At 41.8% G+C, this 21,895-nt stretch overlaps 1 protein-coding gene across 1 annotated transcript in view; it reads left to right on the top strand.

Annotated features, from left to right (window-relative positions):
- Nucleotides 1-552: 552 nt before the first annotated feature.
- The window catches only part of SLC9A7 (solute carrier family 9 member A7), a 67,502-nt gene continuing 46,159 nt past the window's right edge, over nt 553-21,895 (top strand). Inside the window, exon 1 of the mRNA XM_014892385.2 lies at nt 553-935. Within this exon, the coding sequence (XP_014747871.2) occupies nt 668-935 (268 nt within the window). The 5' untranslated portion in view covers nt 553-667. The remainder of the gene's footprint in view (nt 936-21,895) is intronic.

Consider the following 21,895-nt stretch of genomic DNA (forward strand, 5'->3'; position numbering starts at 1 on the left):
GAAAACCTCCAAGTTAGCAATTTGCGTTTAGTAAGTTTCTTACTAAAAAACCCAAAAGCAAACAAACAAAAAAGCCAACAACAAAAAACCAGAACACCAAAAACCAATAAAAAAACCCCAAACGACAGCGCTTATTCCCTGCCAGTTCTCACGGGGGCCGTCTGCTCTGGCGCAGTTCGAGCCCGGCCATGGGCAGGGCGGGTTCCGAGGGGATGATTTCCAACACCGGCCCGGTGTCAGAGCCGCTCACAGGTTCGCTCTGCACCGCGGGGAGGGAGAGCGGCACCGGCGCTGCAGCTCTGCCGGCGTCCCCGAGGCGGCACCTGGAGCTCCCGGAGCAGAACCAGCCCCGCAGGGGCGGGGGAAATCTCACCCGGCCCTGCACCTGCGCGGGCGGGGCACGGGGGAAGCAGCGACACCGCGTCCTCACGGCACAGCAGCGCTCGCTGCCCGGCCGAGGCGAGCGCCGGCGGGGCTGCGCCTTTAAGGGGCCGGGGCAGGCGGTGGCGGGCGGGCTCCTGCGCGCCGGGGCCGCTCCTTCTCGTCGTCCTTCTTTCCCTCCCCCGCTCCCTCCCTCCCTCCCCGGCCGGGCGGGCGGTGGGCAGTGCCCGTGGGCCGCCGCCGCGGGAGTGGGACAGGGAACCGCAGCATCCCGGCTCCTGCAGCCATGGCCGAGCCCCTGCGCCGCCGGCTCCCGCTGCTCCCGCTGCTCCTGCTGGCAGCCGGGCGGCTGCGAGCGGCGGAGCGGAGCGGCGGCAGCAGCAGCGCCATGGAGGAGCTCGCCACCGAGAAGGAGGCGGAGGAGAGCCACCGGCAGGACAGTGTGAGCCTGCTCACCTTCATCCTCCTCCTCACCCTCACCATTCTCACTATCTGGCTCTTCAAGCACCGGCGCGTCCGCTTCCTCCACGAAACCGGCCTGGCCATGATCTACGGTGAGTCCCGCCGGGGCCGCGGCACCGCCCGCACCTCAGCCCCCGGTGTCAGCCCCGGCAGGTGCCGGCAGGGGCGGGGGGCCGTGGCGGGCCCGGTACCGGCCGCGCCCCTCCGAGCCGCCGGAGGAGCACCGAGCCGCTGCGGCTGGCGGGCGGCGGCGCCCGGGTAGGCCGAGCCCCGGGCAGGGGGAGCCCCTCGCCGCAGAGCCCGACCGTCTCTGCCGGTGCTCCTGGATCCCCTCCCCTCGCTCTCCCTTTCCTGGGGTTGGGGACAGAAGGACACTGAGGGGGGACACGCGGTCCGCAGCCTGCCGTGCGGCAGCGGAGCGGTGTCCTGCGGGAAGGTGCGCCCCGCCTCCGTGGCCGTGCTGCCGGGGACAGAGCTCCAGTGACCCTCCCCGCCGCAGAAAGGCAGCTCCTAGGCAGTACTTCAAGCAGCGTGGAGTGCCGAGCCGTGCAGGTCATCGCAGAGATGACTTTGGAAAGCGCCATCGCGCTGCCCTGGCCGTGCTGTGGCAGCACCACGCGGGAAGGAGCGTGTTTAGCCTCCGGGTTTGCTCCCTGGCTGTCGGCGCGCTGCTGTCACCGCCGGCCGGCGTTTACGGATCCCGGCTGACCGCAGTGACACCGACCAGACACCCTGACCCTGTCTGCGGCTCATCCCGAGCCCTCCTGGTGGAACTCTACTGAGTGGAGTTCGCCCACTCCAGGCCCCTCTTCTCCGTGGATGTGAGTAAAGGGAAAGTAAATCCCTTAGCTATGTGTCTCCCCTGCGTTTGTGGGGCTGATGGTCCAGCGGAGCTGGGCTCTGCTGGGTAGTGTTAATGATGCTGGTCTGCTCTCCTTGGTGCTGTCACTGCCTGGTGCAGAGAGCGGTAGGTGAGCCTGAACTGGGAACGCAGAGGCCTCGCTCCTCGGGGAACTCTATGGTTGTATTCGGTGCGCAGTTTGCTACGCAGAGCATAGTGGGTTGCGGTGAAGAGCAGCTATCCATTTGAAAAATTATTTGTCTGCTGGTGATTGGCTACTGCCATCAACGCCGGGGGCACTTCTCCTCCGGCAGCGGAATCTGTTCCTGCTGAACCGTGTGAAACACCTGCCCGATGTTGGTCGGGATAAGCGTATTGAGGGTAACCACACATGAGAAATTCAGCACTCGAGGGGAGGGGGAAAGTACTACCGCTCTTGAGAGCTATGCGATTGCTTGCAAAGCAGTGGAATTTTCCTCTGCTGATGCTTCTCTTAAACCATCCCAATTTGCTCTTAGTCACTGATCTCTTTGCTGCATTGCTGTGTACTTCACATATGCTCATGGTTGAAAACCAACAAATTAACAACTGGTCATATAAGTAAGTTATGCACTGGCATGATAACGCTTAGCAGCTGAAGAGTGCCTAGGAGACAGTAAATGAACTGTCTGTATTGATTGGAAAAGAGACAGGGTAAGGTGGTATTGAAGATGTTTAGATATTACCCTACTGTTGTTGCCTTTGGAAAGTTCATTTGTGATGTTTTATGATCATTTCAGTACCTTAGTTTATGCTGAAAATCTTGTGTGTGTGGGTGTGCTAATGCTTGCAGTACAAGTGTCAGGGCATCAAGGGCATTTGGGTATGTGTTTTGATGAGCTGCGTGGGAAATGAGAAATTGTTCAGCTGGAGAGATTCTGCCTCTCATTAAACTCAAATTAGTTTGCTCTAACATGCAGCTTCTGATCTGTGAATAGGATGTTAGGTTCTCAGTTTGATGTGCAAATGCTGAAATTTTGTCTTAGGAAAGGCACTATGCTGTATCTCTTTCAGTCTCACTGGCAGCATCCAAAAAAGAAAAATTGGCTCAAACTATTACATTTTCTAGGTGTACCCTCATTGAAATAATTTTGCTTTCATAGATTGTTCCTCAATGTACTTGCCTTCTAAATGAGTCCCCTTATTATATCAAATTACACACTGTTCTCCCTCCCAAACAAACTGACTCTTACCTTTTCATGACAAACATCCTAGGAAACACGTTTAGTGAGTTCAGTTCCTACCTAACATGGTTAACCTCCATGCTGGTAAAGCCCTGCTGAGACCTGGCATCACTTTGACATTTCACAGGCTTTCTATAGAGCAAGAAGAACAACACAGCAAGTGCTGTAGTAACTTTCTGTTATACTTCTGATAACTGGGCTTAAGTCTCCTCTTCCTTCCTTGCTGTTTAAAAGACAACTGTTAAACTGATAGATGGGTTTCTGTTTTGCTGGTAACTTGCTATCTGAGAAACACGCTTTTTAAAAAGCTATATATGTATTTAAAGTGCATATGTTTGATCACTCTGCCTTAAACACAAATTTATAAGGCAATATGTCAAAGAAAGATGGTTGTAGTCCTAAAAGCATAAGAATCTATTAGTGTTAAATAGAATGAGGGTGGGAAGTGATGGTGGGCCCCCAGTACTCTGCTCCTTTGGAGGCAGCCACCTGGATAAGTAGACGTTCCCCAGCAAATCCAGTGGTGTCACTGCCGCTAGGCAATTACTTTGTCCCTTTTCATAAGTGATAATTCAGACAATTGTCCACCCATGAATCAGCATAGGTGTCAGTCCTATCAGGTGCCTTCTTGTCTCTGGGGTTGTTCTGGAATATCTTGTTCTGGAATATCCGCAGCACTATCACATGTGCTAGTGCTGCAGATAAAAGTAAACACAAACTGGACTTGGGTACAGTGTAATAAAAACAGTATATGAAGAGGAATATAATACTTCTGTTACTTTTTGTGGAATGCAACTGGGAGAGAAACTGTAAATCTTCAGGATAAAAACATTATATCTATTCTGTAATACTCTGTATCTGACGAAGTTTCTGTATCCACAGAGTAGATACAGAAAAGGTCTATATTTAGCTCATCTGGCTGCAGTGCTCTCTGTTAGAATTCTAGGATCTATCTACACATGCTAGAGATGACCTAACTCATCTCCACTGCCAGCAAAATAATGTCAGTCTTGGTTTTTAATAAGCCACTTTGACATAAGCCTCCTAATACTAGATTTAGGCTCATAACTGAGCACCCAGTTTTGAGAACATTATCCTTTCTCTGGCAACCTGCTTGTTCTTCCTGAATATTATTTTTAATCACTTTGTTACAGGCTTTTAAAGTGAGTCTTGCCCAATTTTTTTGGCTGCTCAGTATGTTTTAATTGTAATAAATATCTTTTCTGTAAGCTTGCTTTATGGCCTGTGGCTGGGTGGAAAAAGTATAAATTCTTCTTATGAGAGAAATTTAGAAGAAATGCTATATAGCTTTTATTAACCTGCATGTATTTAGATCTGCTCTTCAGGTAGGGTAGTTGGATAGCTTATAATTGTTAGTTTTTCTGAAATATCTTTGGGTACAATTCATCTGTAGTCCTCAGGGCAGTTTCTTTCTTTGAGTTTCTTTCTTTGCTTCTCTGGGTTAGGGTTTTGTTGTTTTTTTTTCTGTGGGTTTGGGGGTTTTGTTCATTTGTTTCCATAAGGGTAGTGTATTTGTTCAAGATAAATTAGTTCATTTTTATGTTTGTTAACCTCATCTTCATGAGAAGTTCTGTCAAATCAACACCAGAATACCCTCTGATTATGGCATAAGCCTAAGAAGAGACAAATGGTAACTTGGATATCTTGTGAGAATGTCTTTGGTGGCACACCTAGATGTTAAAGTTAGTACTGCTCTGCATCATCATGCAATTGTAGGAATCATGCAGAGGCTGAAGGGAGAAGGTGCTCCTCTGCATGTACTGTAATTCTCATCTGAATTAGAAAGTTTTCACCAAGAGTCGCCAGATCTGTACCTGCAGAGCTCGCGTGCCTGCCTGCCTTCTGCTCCTGTGTGAGTGCTCTGGTCGTGTTGGCTGGCGTGTGCTGAGCTGAGGGGAGCTAACCTGATGTGTGGTGCACAAGCTTGGCAGAGTGAGGTGGTTCCACGACAGGTTCATGTGGCACATGTCTGGGCTCTGTAGGAGCTTGAGGTTTTCCTTTGTCCGCTTCAGAAAATTTCTTTTGGAACCACTTCAGATTTTTCTTTGCTACTTTGCAAGAGAAATATGACTCTAAACAGGTCTGCCAATGATTCTCCCTGAAAGAACACAAAGACTGAAGTGTCTGTAGATGCAGAACATCTAGGGCAGCTCTAGTAACATCTACTTTTGGTGCAGATCAGAAAACAGACAAGGAGATGATGAAAGATTATATAGAAGTTATCAAGTCCAACAAGATGCCCAGAATTACTTTCCAGGTGCTGATGGTGTCCCTGTCTCAGTGCTCTTTTACTTGGTCTTTAGAGGTCTGTGTTTCTGGCAAGAGGTTGATGGGAGAGAGGCGTGGGTTGTCACCTGTGAACTTGTTTGGTAAAGAAGGCCTTTGTTTTAAAGATGGTCATAGAAAGGTGATAAAGTTTCCTTGGCTCTGTTAACAAAAATCTATGTGGCAACTCGTGCGTAATCTTCTCTGGATTTCACAATGCTGCATTGTAAATTTTCTGTAATGAACTGTAATTGGTCATTCAAACAGAATTAACAATTCAGTTGCTTTCTTTTAGAAATTTAATTTTAGAATGTTGTGCTGAACAGAAGTGGTTATAGCTGTGTATTCCTTTGTAGTGTATCTTTAATAAAACTTTCTCAATTCCTGTGCTATAGAAAGATTAGAACAGCTGTACACTGAAATTACCTTAACCCAAATCAATTATCCACACAGCAGGGGGTCATCTGTCCAGGCAGTCCTGGGCACCCTTTAGGAGTATCTGTGCAACCTGTGAAACACCTTTATAAAGTACCACGTGTCCTGGGCTCACTAACAGAGTGACTAGAGAGAGCTGTAGACCTCTGCTCTGTGTGCTCCCGGTACAACTGGAAGCAGATGTGAGCCTTGTCTCTGACTTAGCCAAGCTCTGCCTTCTCAAGGGATTGGTCTCGACTCCAAACTGGGATGGTTTCCTGCAGCACACATAGCTCTAGAAGCAGAGATGGGAAGGTTCAGTTCCCTGTGACAGAAAATTGTCATGATCCTTTTGTCCTTAGTCCTCCAAACCTTACTTCGTGAGTGCATAGCAGCCCTTTCCCCTACTCCTTCCTTCTGAAAGCTGGACTCCCCTTACCAATCGGCTTTGCAGAGTTGTTCAGAACATCTTAGAGAGTTGGGTGAAACATTTTCCTTGCTTCTGGTAGGGAGCTATTTCCACCCCTTCCACCCCCATCTGCTGCTGTCTGAACAACCATTATCTCCATTAGGTAGAGGTGGCAGCTTCACCCTCAACTGATTTAGAAACTAGAGAGCTGAAGCAGGAACCTCAGCTCCACCATTATTAAAGAAAAAAAAAGTTAGAGGACACAGTTTGCAGTCCAGAACTATGTATCTTGACCTGCTAGGGGCCAAAGTAAAAATATTTTGCAGTTCCTATCTAGGCCTTTAACAGGTGTTGTCTACCATGGATACTCTCTCCTTGCTTATGTGCTGAATGCTGAGTCCAGCACTGGGCTGCTGAACTGACCCTGTGTGTTCAAGAGACAGCCTCAGTATTTAACTCAAGTCTGTTGTTTCCATGCTGACAGACAGAAATACCAGCTTGTAGACTTTTTTTTTCCCCCCCAACATAGAGTACTTATTTGTGACTCAGGATTAAAGCTTTATCCCCATTAAATACTGAATATAGCCTTTCTTGCCCTGCTTTACACTAAGTGCTGTCTACATTGAAAGAATGTGATACAAGCAATTTTTTTAGAAGACTATTTATGTTGAAGGATTTTTTACTAATATTGTAAAGAATACAGAGTCATTCTCAGCAATTCAGATCTTTTCTGTCTAACAGAGATAGGTAATTTAGCTAAAATGCACTGCTTTTTTCTCCCTTATTAAGAAGCACTTCAGCCTGCAATTAACCGAGTGTGAAGGGAGAAAAGCAAAATTGTGGGAAGCTATTGGTTTCTGTTTTTTTCCCATGTCCTGTAACTAGACAAATCACTTTGCTTTAGAAGTACCTAAAGGGCCTTGAGAGCTACAGTAGAAGAAACTGTTGGGTTTATTTTTATTTTACTGGGGAGAAAGAGTTGAGAGCTCCGTCTAAATTAAAGTTGAGGAGATGAACTCTGCTCTTAGCCAGAAGAGATGTGTGGTTTCTTGTGCTTTCTTCATGGCTTTGGTATTCGATATTGCTTTTCAAAGGTGGTGTGGAAGCTGTTGATTTCTCTTGATACAGATGTATGTGTGAGTGACACACAGAGAAAGATCACACCCTCTCCTGGCACAGCTCTTGTGGCTACAGCACTGCTGCCCAGGGTGTCTGTGGGCTTGGCTGCACTGCTGCCCCTGATGGCTCAGCAATGGGGTAGATCTGCTGCCACTAAAGGGTCCTGGCCCTAATGCCACACTGGAGGGACTTTATCTGGCTTTTCCCAAAATGCCACTTGCTTGTTGAAATAGGTCTCTAGTAGATGGTTTTAAAGGCAGCTAAACTCACCAGAATAGCTGTTGCCTATTTTAAGTGTTTTTGAGTGTATTACTGGTTCCTCCTTTGTTACCTTTTAAGGTCCTTGGAGAGGGGAGTTTGAACAGCCAAGTTGTGGGTCTTGGTGTGCTGGATTTATGGAAATGCTTAAATAAAGTCATCTGCTTATTGAGAATGCCATGCCTTTCCATAGCTGCCTTCACTTCTCACTTAGACTTAAAAAAAATAAGTAAGGATTGAGGAGATTTTTTTAAAAGTAAGTTTGACGTGTTCACCTGCTCTTTTATTATGAAACTGGGGGACTAGTCTTAAAAAAAGAAAAAAGGGATGGAAACAAAGGAACACACTACAAATGTATTCTAAAATGCAGCTAACTTGTCTGTGCATAAGATGACAGTCTTTCATATGCTGGCTGTTTATGGAAGTGTGTTGCGTGTACCTGCATCTCTTCCCATCAGTAGCTAGGTGAAGGCAAAGCTGCTTTTGTGGCTTGGTGTCATCTACGTGTGAAAGTCTTCCCTGTGTCAGCTCTGCAGCAGGACACACCATGTCCATGAGCGGTGCCAACACATGGGAACATAGTTATTGCTTCTGAGGCTTGGAGTCTGTCCTATTAATTCAAGAACTGGATTAAATGTGAAAACTGCTGTTAACCTTTGCCATTGCTTTGAATATGAGATACTAACAGAAAGATATTGTAACTGATGATAGTTTAAAAATAGCAAGTGTCCCACATGGATATGTGGATATGGACTAGCTTTTGGTTTTTACTCAGAATCCATTACTATATGAGTGCTGTATGCTTCCACACTAATTCTGAGAAATCATTTCCCCCACACATACATTTAGCACTTGATATCAAGTCCCTCAGCAGTGAAAGGGGACCTGCATTTTAAGTGCCGTATACCTCTCTGGTGTTGTTTTACTGCTACACAACCCTTCCTATTTCTCATTCCTTTGTAACAGTCTTCATTGTACTTACTGATTGTGTAATGGCCTTTCTCTTGAAAAGATTTTCCTTATGCAAGAGAAAACGTGACTATTCTTCTTAAAATGCCTTCTTAGTGAGTGAATACCAACTTATTTTAATTGGATTTTAGCCTTGCTGTATAATCAATGCTTTTGAAGTATCCTTCAGAAGTTAGGCTCACTAGAAGAGTTCAAAGTGGCAAACACAGAGGGCTCCCTGGCCAGCTGGAAGGAAAGGGTATTCACAAGAGAATTGAAGCAGTGAATGGAGTTGGCATCACTGGCTTCACTGCAGTTTTGCACTGTCTGGAAAATACAGGAAAAATATGGAAGACGAAAACTGGTGTAAAGGCTAATTTCTGTTGGCAAAGTGCCACCCGATTGTTTCTCCTGGGTTATCTTTGATATTTTAGTTGATTATTATGTAATCTTATAAATTAAGAGGAGAGGAGGCTGACTGTAAGAGACCTTCCACAGACATGCCTGACAGGGCTGGCTGTAGCATCCTCTCCTGGCTCACAAAATTCAAGTGGGCACTTCTTGGTTGATTTATCTTGAAGATTTATACCTTGAGAGTCATCTTTATACTCTGCACAGCAGGGTATAGGGTGTGACTTTGTCATACCTATCTGCAATGCTAGTGTCTTACAGGGAGCATATTCCCACCAGACATGGGTTACAGTGAATCATTCTTGGAAGAAGATGAGTATTTTGAAGACTTGTTGGTCTGTGAAATAACCTTAATGCTGGAATAGACTTTTATATAGGCAACTGAGTGCCAGGATGTTGTTTCAGGCTAACCTTTATTCCTTTTGATCTCTGCACAGCAGTATGTCTGACTTGGCAAAAATTTGTTTATGAAGTTGATTTTTTTTATCTAGAGACTTAACTTTCTTTCAACCATGTTCACTTGTGTTAAAGCAATGTGTACACACACACAATCTCTTTATGATTATCTTTACAGAGATACATAGATATAAAATTATTCTTTTCCTCAGCAGAACACGACTGAAGAGTTACTGAGTGATTTCCTAATGTTGATCTGCTTGTTAAGCTGCAGTAACAAAATATAATTGCAGCATACTCTGATTATACATGTGCCTGCATGAAACAGAGAAATGTCAACATAGATATCTTGGTGATACTTAGTGCTTGATTATGTCCCCTATTTCCTCAGGGAGCCATAAAAAGGGTTTATTGCTTTTGCTGGCAAATGCTTGAGTCTACTTATTTCAACATTTTCATTTTTTGATCCTAATGGTTTTGGGATCTCTTCCAAAGTATATAAGATGGGACAGTTACTTTTTTTTGTTCTCTGTACTTTAAACACAAATATCTAATATCATTGCATCAGGTGCTTATGATGTTAGATAGTGTTTTGTCAACCCTAATTACAAGATGGGGAAACTTAGAATCATTTTTTGTTTGTACATATGATATAGCCTCTCTTGTAAAGACTGAAAGGCTGGGGCAGGAGGTATAAGCACGATTTACTCTGCGTTTGTGATCACTTTATCCTTAGCATGTGAAGCCTAAGGCCCTTCATCAGGATCTCAATCTTCTAGGTACTACTTAAACTTATAGTTATGTTCTTAATAAAAAAAAAAACAAACAAAAACAGACAAACAACCCTAAAATCTGCCTTTTGCTTTGCTAAACTCACTAGCCAAAGTCAGTGGTTGTCTTTATTTCTCTGTTACCAGGTCACAAGTTGTTTTTCTGTATTAGGTGCTACCATAGCTATAAGAGAAAGTTGAGACTCCTACAATTTGTGGACCATGATGTCTATAAAGTTTTTTTAACCTCCTTTTGCTCTTCTTCCTTCATTCACATGATGCTGACACATAAGCCTTTCTCTCCAATGGTTCCCGTGGGTATTTCTATTGTCATGTATTTTAGCTCTCCTAGAAATTGTATTATGCTCACTGCCTGCTTTTTTGTGGAAATCTCCTAACACTCTTTCCTTGTTGATTCATTTCTCTCCACAGTGCATCCAACAGCTTATTTTAAAACTGACAGCCTGAATTCCTCTCCATACATCAGACCTACTTTTTTTCCCAGTCTAAATTAAAAACCTTTGTTCACTTCCCTGCCTCATGGGAATGTGCTCAATATCAGAATGGCTGAAATGGCTTGTCATTTTTATCTTCCTCCTGCTACCACAGTCTTCATCACTGAGACTGGTTCCCCTCACCACTAGTGAAACTGTCTGTGCCTTGTAAGCTGTTTAAGCTGTGGAAATGATTTCCAGGTAACATATGAATAAGGCATGAATTCCTGTGTCTCTCTACACATCTACAGTCCAGGCTTTTGTTTCACCATTGGCTCCTTTGATGTTCTGATTCTCAAGGCACAGGAGAATTTTTCTCAGATTCTGCTGTCTGTGTTATAAGAAACTTTTTTCCCTGGCCCTCTCTTGCTTTGTTTCTGTGTTCTCAGCTGTCCCCAGTAAAATGAAAGATAGATGCCACTATCTCTAGGACCGTTTAATTATAACAAGAACCAAACATTTTTTAGCTTGCTAATAGACTGTGTCAAGACCAAGACCTAGTTTCTAGCCCTTGTACCTTAAAAAAAGGCTTGAAGTTTGTCTCATGAGCAGCACACAGATTTCACAACTGTGAGAAGAAAACTTGGATCATTGAGGTTAGTTGCCACCAGGGTTATGTTAGAGAATTTTCATTGAACAGTCAGCAAGGAAATATGAGTTAATTTGTAAATTTGTTTATAGTAAGTAACAAATTTATAACAGGTTTGTAAAAAAAACAGTCTTTCAGTAAGTTAAAGCTTGCAAGATCTTCAGAACACTTAAAAGCAGAAAAGGGCAATGAATAAGAGCAAATGATGCAACACATGCAGGGCATTTTTGATCTTTGAACAGATCACATTTGACCCATGTGTGTGCACCCACACACAACGTGCACACCTCAGAGCTGAATTGCTCACTTTCCAGAATAGCCTGTTCTTGTGTAATGTTCTGTCTGAGCACAGAGACAGATTCCTGATGCTCCACTTGATTGGAAACAGTACTTCTTTGCATTTGATTTAGTATAGAAAATATACAATTTTACATGTGGATATGGTATTTTTTAATGACACCAGAAAAACTTGTCAACTAAAACTTAGGTTCTTCTTTCTATTGTCCTGATACATAAATAGAGTGTGTGTTGTGTGGAGAATATAAAAAGTCCATGAATCATATGCTGAGATAAATATATGAGTGTTGGAAAGCTGATACACCTTAAGTTAATAATTAGGTATGCTCCTAAATTTAACCACTCTTACTGTATGTGGTTTTCCTGTTACATTGTATTTGCCTTACTGGTTGAGAGGCTTGAAAGAGCAGCTTGTTGGCAAGTGTAGATTTATGGGAAGTTCCTGCTCAAACAGGGGCTTTCTGAGGTTTGGAGGCAGTGGATTGGTACTGCCAGGAAGGTGTGCTAGAGCTGTTAAAAAGTTTGGGAAGATATTTGTTATTACTGTTAGCATTAGTTTGCCAGAGGCTCATTCCATAATGTTTGACTTCAAAGTTAAGGAAAATTAATTTGAAAACAGTATCACATTTTAAAAATGTCTGTAATGTCTGGAACAAAGCTCATTTTCATACTGTAACTTGAACTGACCGTGCTCTTTGGACTAGGAATTACTACTGGGATATCACATTTGCAGGACATGTTCTGTTAGACAAGTGGTCGTATTGGCCAGGAAAATGTATCTATGACTTAGGATTTGATGGGCTTGAGCATCAAGCAGTGTTGTTGCAAGCTTCAGTGAGCAGGTCAGCCAGTACTGAATAAGTCACCTAACCTGACCAGAAGAAGTTGCAGAACAGATTCCTGCAGCAATAGGTACCCCAAGGAGGAATGCTTGCCTGACTTGTGTCTGCAGAGAGAGATGGAAGCAGAGGACTCAGTCAGGCTTATTGAAATGGGTTGAGATGTTGACTATGGGAAGACAGAAATATCTGGGGGGAGTGAGATATGAGATTTTTTAGTGGTGGCAAATCAATGGCTGAAAAACTAGAAGTCTTCTGCAAAGAAGAAAAATATTCTGATGTACTAGTCTAGTTTTCCTTGCTGTATTCCTGTGCTATTTGTTTGACCTTTCTATTTAGTCTGTGGGTCGCAGTCCAGTAACCTCAAATATTTGAGATAATAAATAGGAAATCCTGAAAAAGAGCCCTTTCTCTTAGGAACTTAACTAAGTAGGGTGGTCCTGGTTGTGACTGGGGTTAAGCTGTTGAGGTATATAGTGACAAAGGTTTTCAGAAGTCAATGTCAGTTGCACCATTTTTGAACTACCACAGGTAAATTGATCTGCCCTTAATGTTTTTAGTCACTTGTTTACGCTGCTGCTTTTTTTCTTTGTATTACTCCTTGCTTGGTACACCTACAGGAATAGTATGATAGCAGAGAGTAGGAAAATAGTTGGGCTAATGCTCATCAGCCTGAAGCTAGAACCCAGTTTTTATTACTGCCTGTTTCTATGGGATAAAAAAAAATGTGTGTATTTACAGCTCCATGAAATACCAAGTATCGAAGCATTGTAAAACCTTTTCATTTTAATTTTTGCCTCTTAAAGATGGAAAATAATGCTAGGTCTGAAGTGCAACAGGAAAGGTTTGCTCAAGATGGCTTGGGAAACTCACTGCTGAATCAGATCATGAGCTGTGATTCTGTCCTTACTCAGTGATTTCCATCAGCGTTGTCTTTACAGTTCCAGGAAAAGCGGAACCTCTACTCCGAAGCAGTTGATGCTGTGCATGCTCTTTGCTCTTGTGATGGTCACACAGGGCCCCAGCTAAACACGATCTGACTTTGCATATCTTACCTGTAACACATCCACACTTTTTTTTCCCTATAATAGCCATGCAAAGCAGGCAGGCTGCCACGTCTCTTATTGGAGAAGTGTAAGTTAGGGAGTGTAGGGGTGTTGGAGTTCCCTCCCCCATGGCTGAATTTTAACCTGGCATGGAGGAGTGTAGTGACTTCTTGTGGCCTTTTTTTTTCTAGTCAACAATTATTAAAATAGGTGACTAATTTTTGTTTCAAGGCTGTCTGAGTATTGGTAAAACAATTAATGGGAGGTTTCCTAGGGTTTCATGCTTTGTGGGGTTTTCGTGTTTGCCACAAATGTTTTACTATTGGGCATTGTGTGCATTTTTCATGTTACAAGATCTTCTCAGTCCTTTATTTCCGTTTGATTTGGTGCAAAATTTTAGTTACCGTTGTGGCAGAAGGATTGTGGCACATCTTGTTAACTTTCAGTTGAATTTAATAGTGTTTTCCATTTGATTACTCTGAGTAAAAGATAGTTTTAGATTACTTGAAAATACAAAATCCAGTCCTCAAAGCAAGTACTTTAGTAGTGACCAGTCATTATGCAGGATAATTAATAGGTGAATTTTATATATCTAGTTATGTTGTCTGCCATTTTTTTTTAATTGTGATGCTTGTGGCCTGCAACTTGGCAGCCTGACACTCTGTTTTCCCAATGATCTGGCAGTTCAGTCTGTCAGCATTTAGCATGAGCAATTGGGCACACCTTTTGTCAGTGCTTTGCTATTATAACAAATATGATGATTTCTCCTGCACCCATCTGGATCTCATAGTCTGAAACATTATGGTAACAATGATAATGCTGTGCTCATCCCCAAAGTCCTGTTGTTCCTTTTGAAATATTGCAGTTATTTATTCCAGAAAAGTATGGCAGGCTGAAGAGTCTCTACTTGCTTTCTCAGGATAATTAGCTCCAATCGCAAAACGAGTTCTCTATACCTGAGTCTAACAGCTAGGTAACACTTCAGTGTAAGGAGCAGTTATCCAATTTGATCTCCCATTTATTGTTGCTTAACCTGCTCATATTTAATAACAATTCCTCTTGCTTAAATTGATAGAGCTTGTTAAAAGCAAAAGAAAAAAAGAATCTTTTTACTGAGTTTCATTTGCAATTGGGTAATTTAATTTTAGAATTTAGGAGAACTTTTTTCTATTGGACTCTAGCAAAAGCCCTGTGAAGCTGGTTTGCCTGTTTCTGAGGAAAGGCTCGCTGAAGCAGTAATTCTCTTGAGGTCCTTGACGTGAATAAGCATTGCAGCAATAATTTTTCTTTTCCCAAGAACTATTTTAATTGCTGCAGCTTCAGAGCACATCATTGTCACGACCTGACATGAACATACTTTTGTACAGAAGAAGCAGAAAGCTCCACAATACCTGCAACAATGTTTCAGCATATCTGTAACTTCTCTTTATTTTTCTTTTATTTTTCTCCATGTTACTGATCCCTAAATAAAAAGGTTTGGGGAAAGGTAGCTCTTCTGCATATTTGGGAGGGAAGGTACTGTGAAAAAAATTTATTTGTACAGCACATGTGGTTCTTGAAATAGAACATTTAAATGATGCAGTGCTTCATAAACAATTTTTACTGATTTCCCGTTTTACTGTTTTGTTTTTAACATGTATGTTTTCCAGCTGACCATTGTACAGAAAGCTTGGATTTTCTTTGGGTTGATTTTCATTATGGCCCTATTGCCATTCTTTACAGTCTGAAGAAAGCCTGCATTCATGAGGATTACTGCATCTGCAAAGGATGAAGAATAAGTAGGAATGATGAACTCCAGTGGTCATGAATGGGCAGATTGTCCCGGGCATTTATTCAGTTGTCAGTATATTGTGGAGTATTTGGACTGAAAAAAAAGTTAGCATTGGGTAACATACTCTTTTTATTAAAAGCACAGTAGAGCACTCAGAGAGGGTGTATAGTCCAAGATTCACTGGTACAGCTCATGCTGTCTCTCTTCCTAAGTGTGATTGATTTGTTTATTTCTCACTGAAAGCTTGTAATTTTAGATTTTAATTCTACTTTTCTCTGCTAGCTGCGCTTATCTTATCAGACAAGTCTTATCAAAAGGGTGCTTGCAATTCTGAGTGGGATGCTGCACTGTGTTATGCCAGGAGCACTGAACAAGGAACAGTCTGCTGTGCTGACTGAAGATCAGAGTTCCTCTGGTGTCTGAAACATTCCCTGTGTTTCTCAAATATAAATAGACCAGGAGTTGTATGCCTTCAGATTCCAATTTGCCCCTGATGGAGTAGGTGTTGGTAAATGCAGATCTTTTTTTTCCATTATGTTTGGATAAAGCACTTTAGCAGTTCTATCCTCGGTGATAAGTCTCTTCTGCATAAGATGTTAATCAGGAATAAATGACCACTAGGCAATTGCTGTACTTTCAGGTAGCATGCAGCACTTCCCAGTGCTCCATTACTAGAGCAATTTAAGAATATATCATATCAACAATCAGAATCAACTACAATCAACACTTCAAGTAGACAAAACATAGGATTTATGGAACTAGTACAATATAATTTAAAATAGAGAATTACAGTGAAATTGTTTGGTGAGTGTTTTGGAGGGTATGTGTGAGGAATGTGTCTGGTACAGACATGTCTGACTGCCTGGGGCTTCTGATTCCTTTGGCAGTAGCTAGTTTAGCAACAGCACAAACCAAATATATGTAGTAAAAATACAGCATTTCAGTGAGTGTAATTTATTTCACACAGTATTAATATTCTATATTAATATTCTAATGTCTAGTCTAATATTAATAAATATGAAGCAGGTTTTCTTGCCTTTGAGATTTCACTATGGAATCTCTTCTGGCTGAGTCAACAAGCAAATATAGCCAGATCTTGATACAGCTACTAAAGTGGTGAATGTTAGTGGTGCTTTTTGAAGACAATCTTCTCTGAACAGTATTTTGCTACTGGTAGTTTGTTACTGACAACTCTTGCATGGAGGCCTTTGAATAGCAAACTGAGAGCTTGAAAATAGCAGCTGTTTCAGAGAGAGGGAGAGAGAGGAAATGAAGCAAACAATGGGGAAAAATTTTCCCTTGATGAAGACATGTTGCTGTATAAGCCACCTAGGTGCATATTTTTGAACACTGTTTTCTTTAGCTTTTCAGTGAAATTATTTTGTATGTACTTGCCATCTTTAGGATCTTGGCTAGTGCTAGACTTGAGCACACAGTGGTGTGCTTTTTTGCAGTTCTCTGCTAATGTACGTGTGTCCCCTGGCTTGACAGGAATTGATGTGACTGCGTTTCCTCACATCAGAACATGTGTGATTATTGCTCAGAGATGTTAATTGAATATTTGCACTTGTGTAGAATATCAGTTGCCCAGCTGTTATCTGTCAGACTGGATTTTTATTACTACAGCCATGTCACAGATGAAATTTTTTCATATTCCCACTTGATGATTTTGACAGGTCACACTGAAGGAACTGGACTGTATAGTGTATTTGTAGGAACCAGCTTCCATGCTACTTCTGGCACAGGAAAATGAAGAACAATGTCCAATATTACCATACCCCATGTCCATGTGGACTCCTAGGATATTTTACCATGTCTCTGGATACTGCAAAAATAATGACTGTCATACTCATACTACGAAAATGTACCAGGCCAACCTGTGCACTACTTCTGTCCATTCTAAGAAAATGCATCATTGTGTTTGTACCACTGTGCTTCACCTGTGCTTCAGTGCACTAGCCCAGCTTGTGCTTCATCTTAGACTCAAGGCTATTGTGTTTCTAGCAGCAGTGAGGAACAGCTCCTAGGTACTGTTGGAGATAGTGTGTCCAAAATATCAAATCACCTGGAACAGTTGACTTGAAAGGCCTACTCATGGTGCTGTCTGTTAGCTGCTAGCAGAGAGCTTCAGTCTGGTATGTCAATCTGTTATCATGTAACAGGTTTCTGTAAAGTTCTCTTCCTTCCTTCTATTCTTTGGGAATGTGATGGCTACTTCTGGGGTCCACGTTAAATCCTGGGATGCATTTGCAGAACAGTGCTATGACTTCATCTTGCAGGTGAGGAGTTGTGGCAAGGAACAAGATCCAAAGCATTCACTGCAACTTTCAGCTGCTCCTTTCTGATGCCTGCAATTGGGATTTTTCTTTTTTTATGCTCCCACATATGTTCTCATGTGTCAGTGAAACTTGGACAGCCCACTACTCCTTTCAACCAAAACCCTAAATACTTATTTTTTCAAGAATGCTAAGTCATGCTCCCCAGTGAAAAGGAATTGGTTGTTGTTGGCATCACCTAGTAGCTCTTACAGGCTCAAGCCTGGAATCTAACTCTGCAGACAGCATGGCTTTGATTTAAGGATTTGTCACTCTTGGAGGAGACCCACCTTGCTGATATCCTTGACAAATTTCAACAAACTGGACATGATTCTAGCACACAACAACCTTCTGTGAGATGTAGCAAGGTTAATCTTAGAGTAAATCCAAGGTATGTGTTGGAATTAGGCTGGATTTTATGTTTGAGCTGCCTAACCCAGCGCAGTGTTCTCATATTCTGCCTGCTGATTTCTGGGAGTGGAGTGCAATTTTCTAAAGCAAACCAAAATTAAGTTTATTGTGCTGCTTGTGCAGAGTGGAACACTTCAGTTTGCTTTAGAAAATTGTGTATTGGAGTTAAGCTGAAGCAATGATACCAGTGATGGAGGGAAAAGAAAAGCCAGGGGATGCAGCTCCATGCAGTTTTGGTTACAGCTTTTTTGCACTTTGCTTCATGGGAGGTGTTTTTGTCTTTGCTTTGTTGTCAGTCAGTTTGCCATCACCCAGCCCTTTTCCCCACTCTCTGAGCTGTGCCACAGTGCCCTCCCTGCCCCGTGGGATTTCTGGTGCCCTGTCAGTCAGTGCTGTAGTTTTGATCACGGTAAGTGTGGAAGCCTAGCCAAATATACAGAACTGTTTCTAATCTTTCATAACTAATGACAGAATTGTGATAGAAGCCTATTTGGAAATAGTCATAACTTTATTTGGATTTTTTCTTCCTAGTGTAGTAAGTGATTGTTTTAACAGCTAAAATAGCTGTTCTTACTATTGTTACTTTGTATTTTTAATTAAAAAAAAAATTTAAGAAGTCTTGACTTCTTTTTTTAAAAATCCTCTTTAAAAATACTTTATGGAGGTCTCTAATTAATCTTCCACAGGAAATTTATTTTAAAGCACAGGCATCAATGAGGACAGAGCTTAAGTCTAGCAAGATAGAATTATACTAATTTTATTTGATAGAACATGCCTTGCTTTTATGAGACATTACCTCAGAAACTGGAACTGTGAAATGTTGTTCTGACAGAAATATTTTCTACTCCTTGTCTGAAAAAATAAAATCAAATTTCTTTTTATGCAATCACACCTTTTGCAAAATCTACAGCAATATTAGATGAGGATACCACAGTGCTCAGCCTGTCAGTATTGGACTGCAAAGTCTTGAGTCTTGTTGACATCTCTGCAATTTGTTTGGCTTTAATATTTAATAAGCCTCACACTCTGCAACCTCAGAGTGAAAGCAGTTCTTTTTAAAAACCAGCTTTTACTTTTGTCGGAGTTCTTACCAGACTCTTTAAAGTTAGAGGTGTGATTGCAACCCTGTGTGTGATGGGTAGAGCAGTCAACAATTTTATGGCTCCATGCTTCTGTTGTATTAAACTTCTCAGGAGTTTGCAGAATGAATACTTTGTATAGCACATCAGGACCCTGGGTTTGCTTCTGCTCAGTGGGGCCAGTGGCAAGGCTCAAGTTGCCTTTTTAAGAGGATGAGTATTATCAGTGTCCAGGTAGTGCTGCAGCCTGCATATTCTGGTTGTCCACCTGTCCCTGAATGGTTCACTGGGACCTAGATTTTCCACAGGGAACAGAGGAGATGAATGAGAGGGACAGCCTGTATCTGTCAGTGAAATGGCAACAATGAAAGCAGCAGATAAAAGCCTGCTGATGTGCTAGGAAAAAGCAGCTGAGCCTGCTCCATAAAGACAAATTTTTGTCTCCAGTAAAAAGCCATGGAGAATCTTAGAGAAATATAGTCTGAATCAACTTGTTCCAGCAGCATCCATGAACATAAGGGCTCTTGCACTCTAAACTTCTGATTTGAACTGTTCTTGTCTTTCTATACACAGGAGGCAATTTTTAGGATTGCTAATCATCTGCAGGTTCCCGTCGGTTCGACTTACTCGTCACAGTAGAAAGTGCTCATCTTTTGCATTGTGTACTTCAAATTTGCTAGCTTGAGCTGGAGGCTGTTTTTGAAACTACTGCCTCTCCTGGTTTTTGGACAGTCTAAGAGAAGAATCTGACTTGCTTCATTCTACAAACCCTTAGCCAATAGAAAGTAACGCTCATATTAAGAGTATTTGTCATTACATTGGTGTATTTCACCGAGGCAATCCATGCTATAGGTGATAACATTTTGAATTACTTTTGTAATTTTTTGTAAGAAGCTGCTTAGCTGAAATTGCAAAGCTCTATTATGTGATTTGCAAGTTTTCTAAAACTCTTCCAAAGCATTTCAGTCTTTAAACCCTCAGAAGTGGCTTCTTTTAGGTCTCAAAAGTGGTTTTAGCAAGTAATATTCAGCTGACATCTGAGGTTAAAAAAAAGTAATTTTCTTTTTTCCCTGGCGACTTGAGTAAATTTTTTGTCATTTCTTTTTCTCTGTAGTTATGACAGTTGCAAGTTGCAAATGCTTTGACCTAATAGGTCTTTAAATTTTGAATCTGAGCTTGAACTTCTAGATTTGTGTGTCAGACTTAAGGTTCTAACTCTTCAACACTTTTATTTGTTTTGTTTGCAGCTGTATACTTTTCTTTTTTCCCCACCCATCATTATGAACTGCCTGAAAGATAAATGTGTGGGAGCTGCTGCAAACTGCTAATGGCTCTTAAAAGGCAAATCGTTAAATCAGAACTCTCTTCAAGTGCATCAGAGACTTTGTCTCTGAAAAAAAATGAACTTCATTTAGAGCACATCTGTGGCTTTTTTAACATGAATTGCACAAAAGACATTCAGTGTCTGCCTATGAGGTGTAGATGAACTCAACTGTAATACTTTGAGATGTATTAAAATGTATCTTCTGAGGTATAAAAAGTATCATGTGCTGAAAATTCTCTGTTGAACTGGAAGCCTCAAGCAGCAGGTTGAAAGGAAAAGTTATTTATCTTCTGACTTGGTGCTTTGAGCAGCAATGGAAGAAATGGGAAATCCTAGGCTGGTTTCTCTTTGTTTTAATGCTTGGCTGCTTGGAAGGAGAAGAGATGACAGCTGTGTTTCCTGCTGGATCTGGGCAAGTGCCATTCACCACTTCTAGTGGCTTCCCTAAATGTCAAGACAGAGTGCTGGTACCAAACCAAAACCTGGTGGAGGCAAAGTAGGAGTTGCAATGAGCTGCCCTAGATACTTTACCTCCACTGAAGCAAATCTGAGGTCTTTGTATTTGCTACTGGCCAAGCTTTTGTGTTGGGAGGATATGAATAAGTGCACATATACTGCCATGTAACCTGCAAATTCACATGGTAGAAAATCTTGGAATAAGTACTTTTTAAAGTTTCAAGAGGAGTTTCCCCAATTATCTAATTAGTCATCTATCTCTTAACTATGTTGTTCAAAAGCAGCAGAACTAGCCTGTATTTTTAAAAACAAAAATCCAGCTGCATGCTCTCTGAGGTAGCTCTCTCCATGAGCAGTGCTGGGTATAGACTTTCTCAGCACTTAGCGTAGGGTGGAGTAACATTTTATCTCTATATACTATTGTTCTGTGGTTTGTTTTTTTTTTTTCTTCTGTTGGTTTCAACTACTTATCTGATACCAGGGCCCTAACAGGCACATTGATGTTAAATGAGGTGCTTTTTCTGTGATTTGAGATGGCTATTGTAAGCTGGACAATATGCATTATAATACACTGCATGTTGCTGTCACTGGTACTTGTATTATTGTGTCATGCAATTTTCTTAGTCTTTGGAGAGGTGAAATTGAATAGAAGCCAAAATCAGCTGATGCTGTATTTTACTTGAAAAATCTAAACGGAAAAATAAAAAGAAAAGGCTGTGAAGGTTACATCTGAGCAGTGATGTGGCAGGTTACTTAAACTCGTGTATGCAAAAAGGGTAAAGGATATGCATGGTGAGCAGCAGTGCTTGGTTTCATGGCCTGCTACTCTCTGTTGTGAGCATGAGTGTGGGTCCATCCTGTTCTCTAGTTTTATGTCAAGGGGAAGTTGTTCATACTTCTGGTGGCAAATGTATAAATTTTTTAAAGGTTTTCATAACTATCGTGTGCAGTTAATTATCTAAAGAGCAAATTGACTTGAGCAAGTTTTCAACTGAACTGGTTAGACATGGTTTTATTGATGAAAATTGATATTTTTGAATTCAAAAAATAATGTCTCATTAAAAAAATAAGGAATTTTGGAGGGTATTCTGGTGATGCTTATCTGAAACAGCCCTGAAAGTGCTGTGGTATGAAAAAAGTTAAATGAATATCCTTCTGGCTTGGTATCTTCCTGACAGAGTACTCATCTACCTTGGGATGCAAGAATTGCTTTATAGTGATTGTTTTGCATATGTCCAAATCCAAAATTTTAGTGTAGGGCCGAGAGCTGTTGTGTTGCAACTGTGTGGGGAAACCTGCTGTCTTAACCTGAGAATTTCTTATTTTTGTTCTGGAGGTTGTATTTGTACAAGAGAA

This window comes from Sturnus vulgaris, chromosome 2 (genome assembly GCF_052056855.1).
Source record: "Sturnus vulgaris isolate bStuVul1 chromosome 2, bStuVul1.hap1, whole genome shotgun sequence".
NCBI classification, from domain to species: Eukaryota; Metazoa; Chordata; class Aves; order Passeriformes; family Sturnidae; genus Sturnus; species Sturnus vulgaris.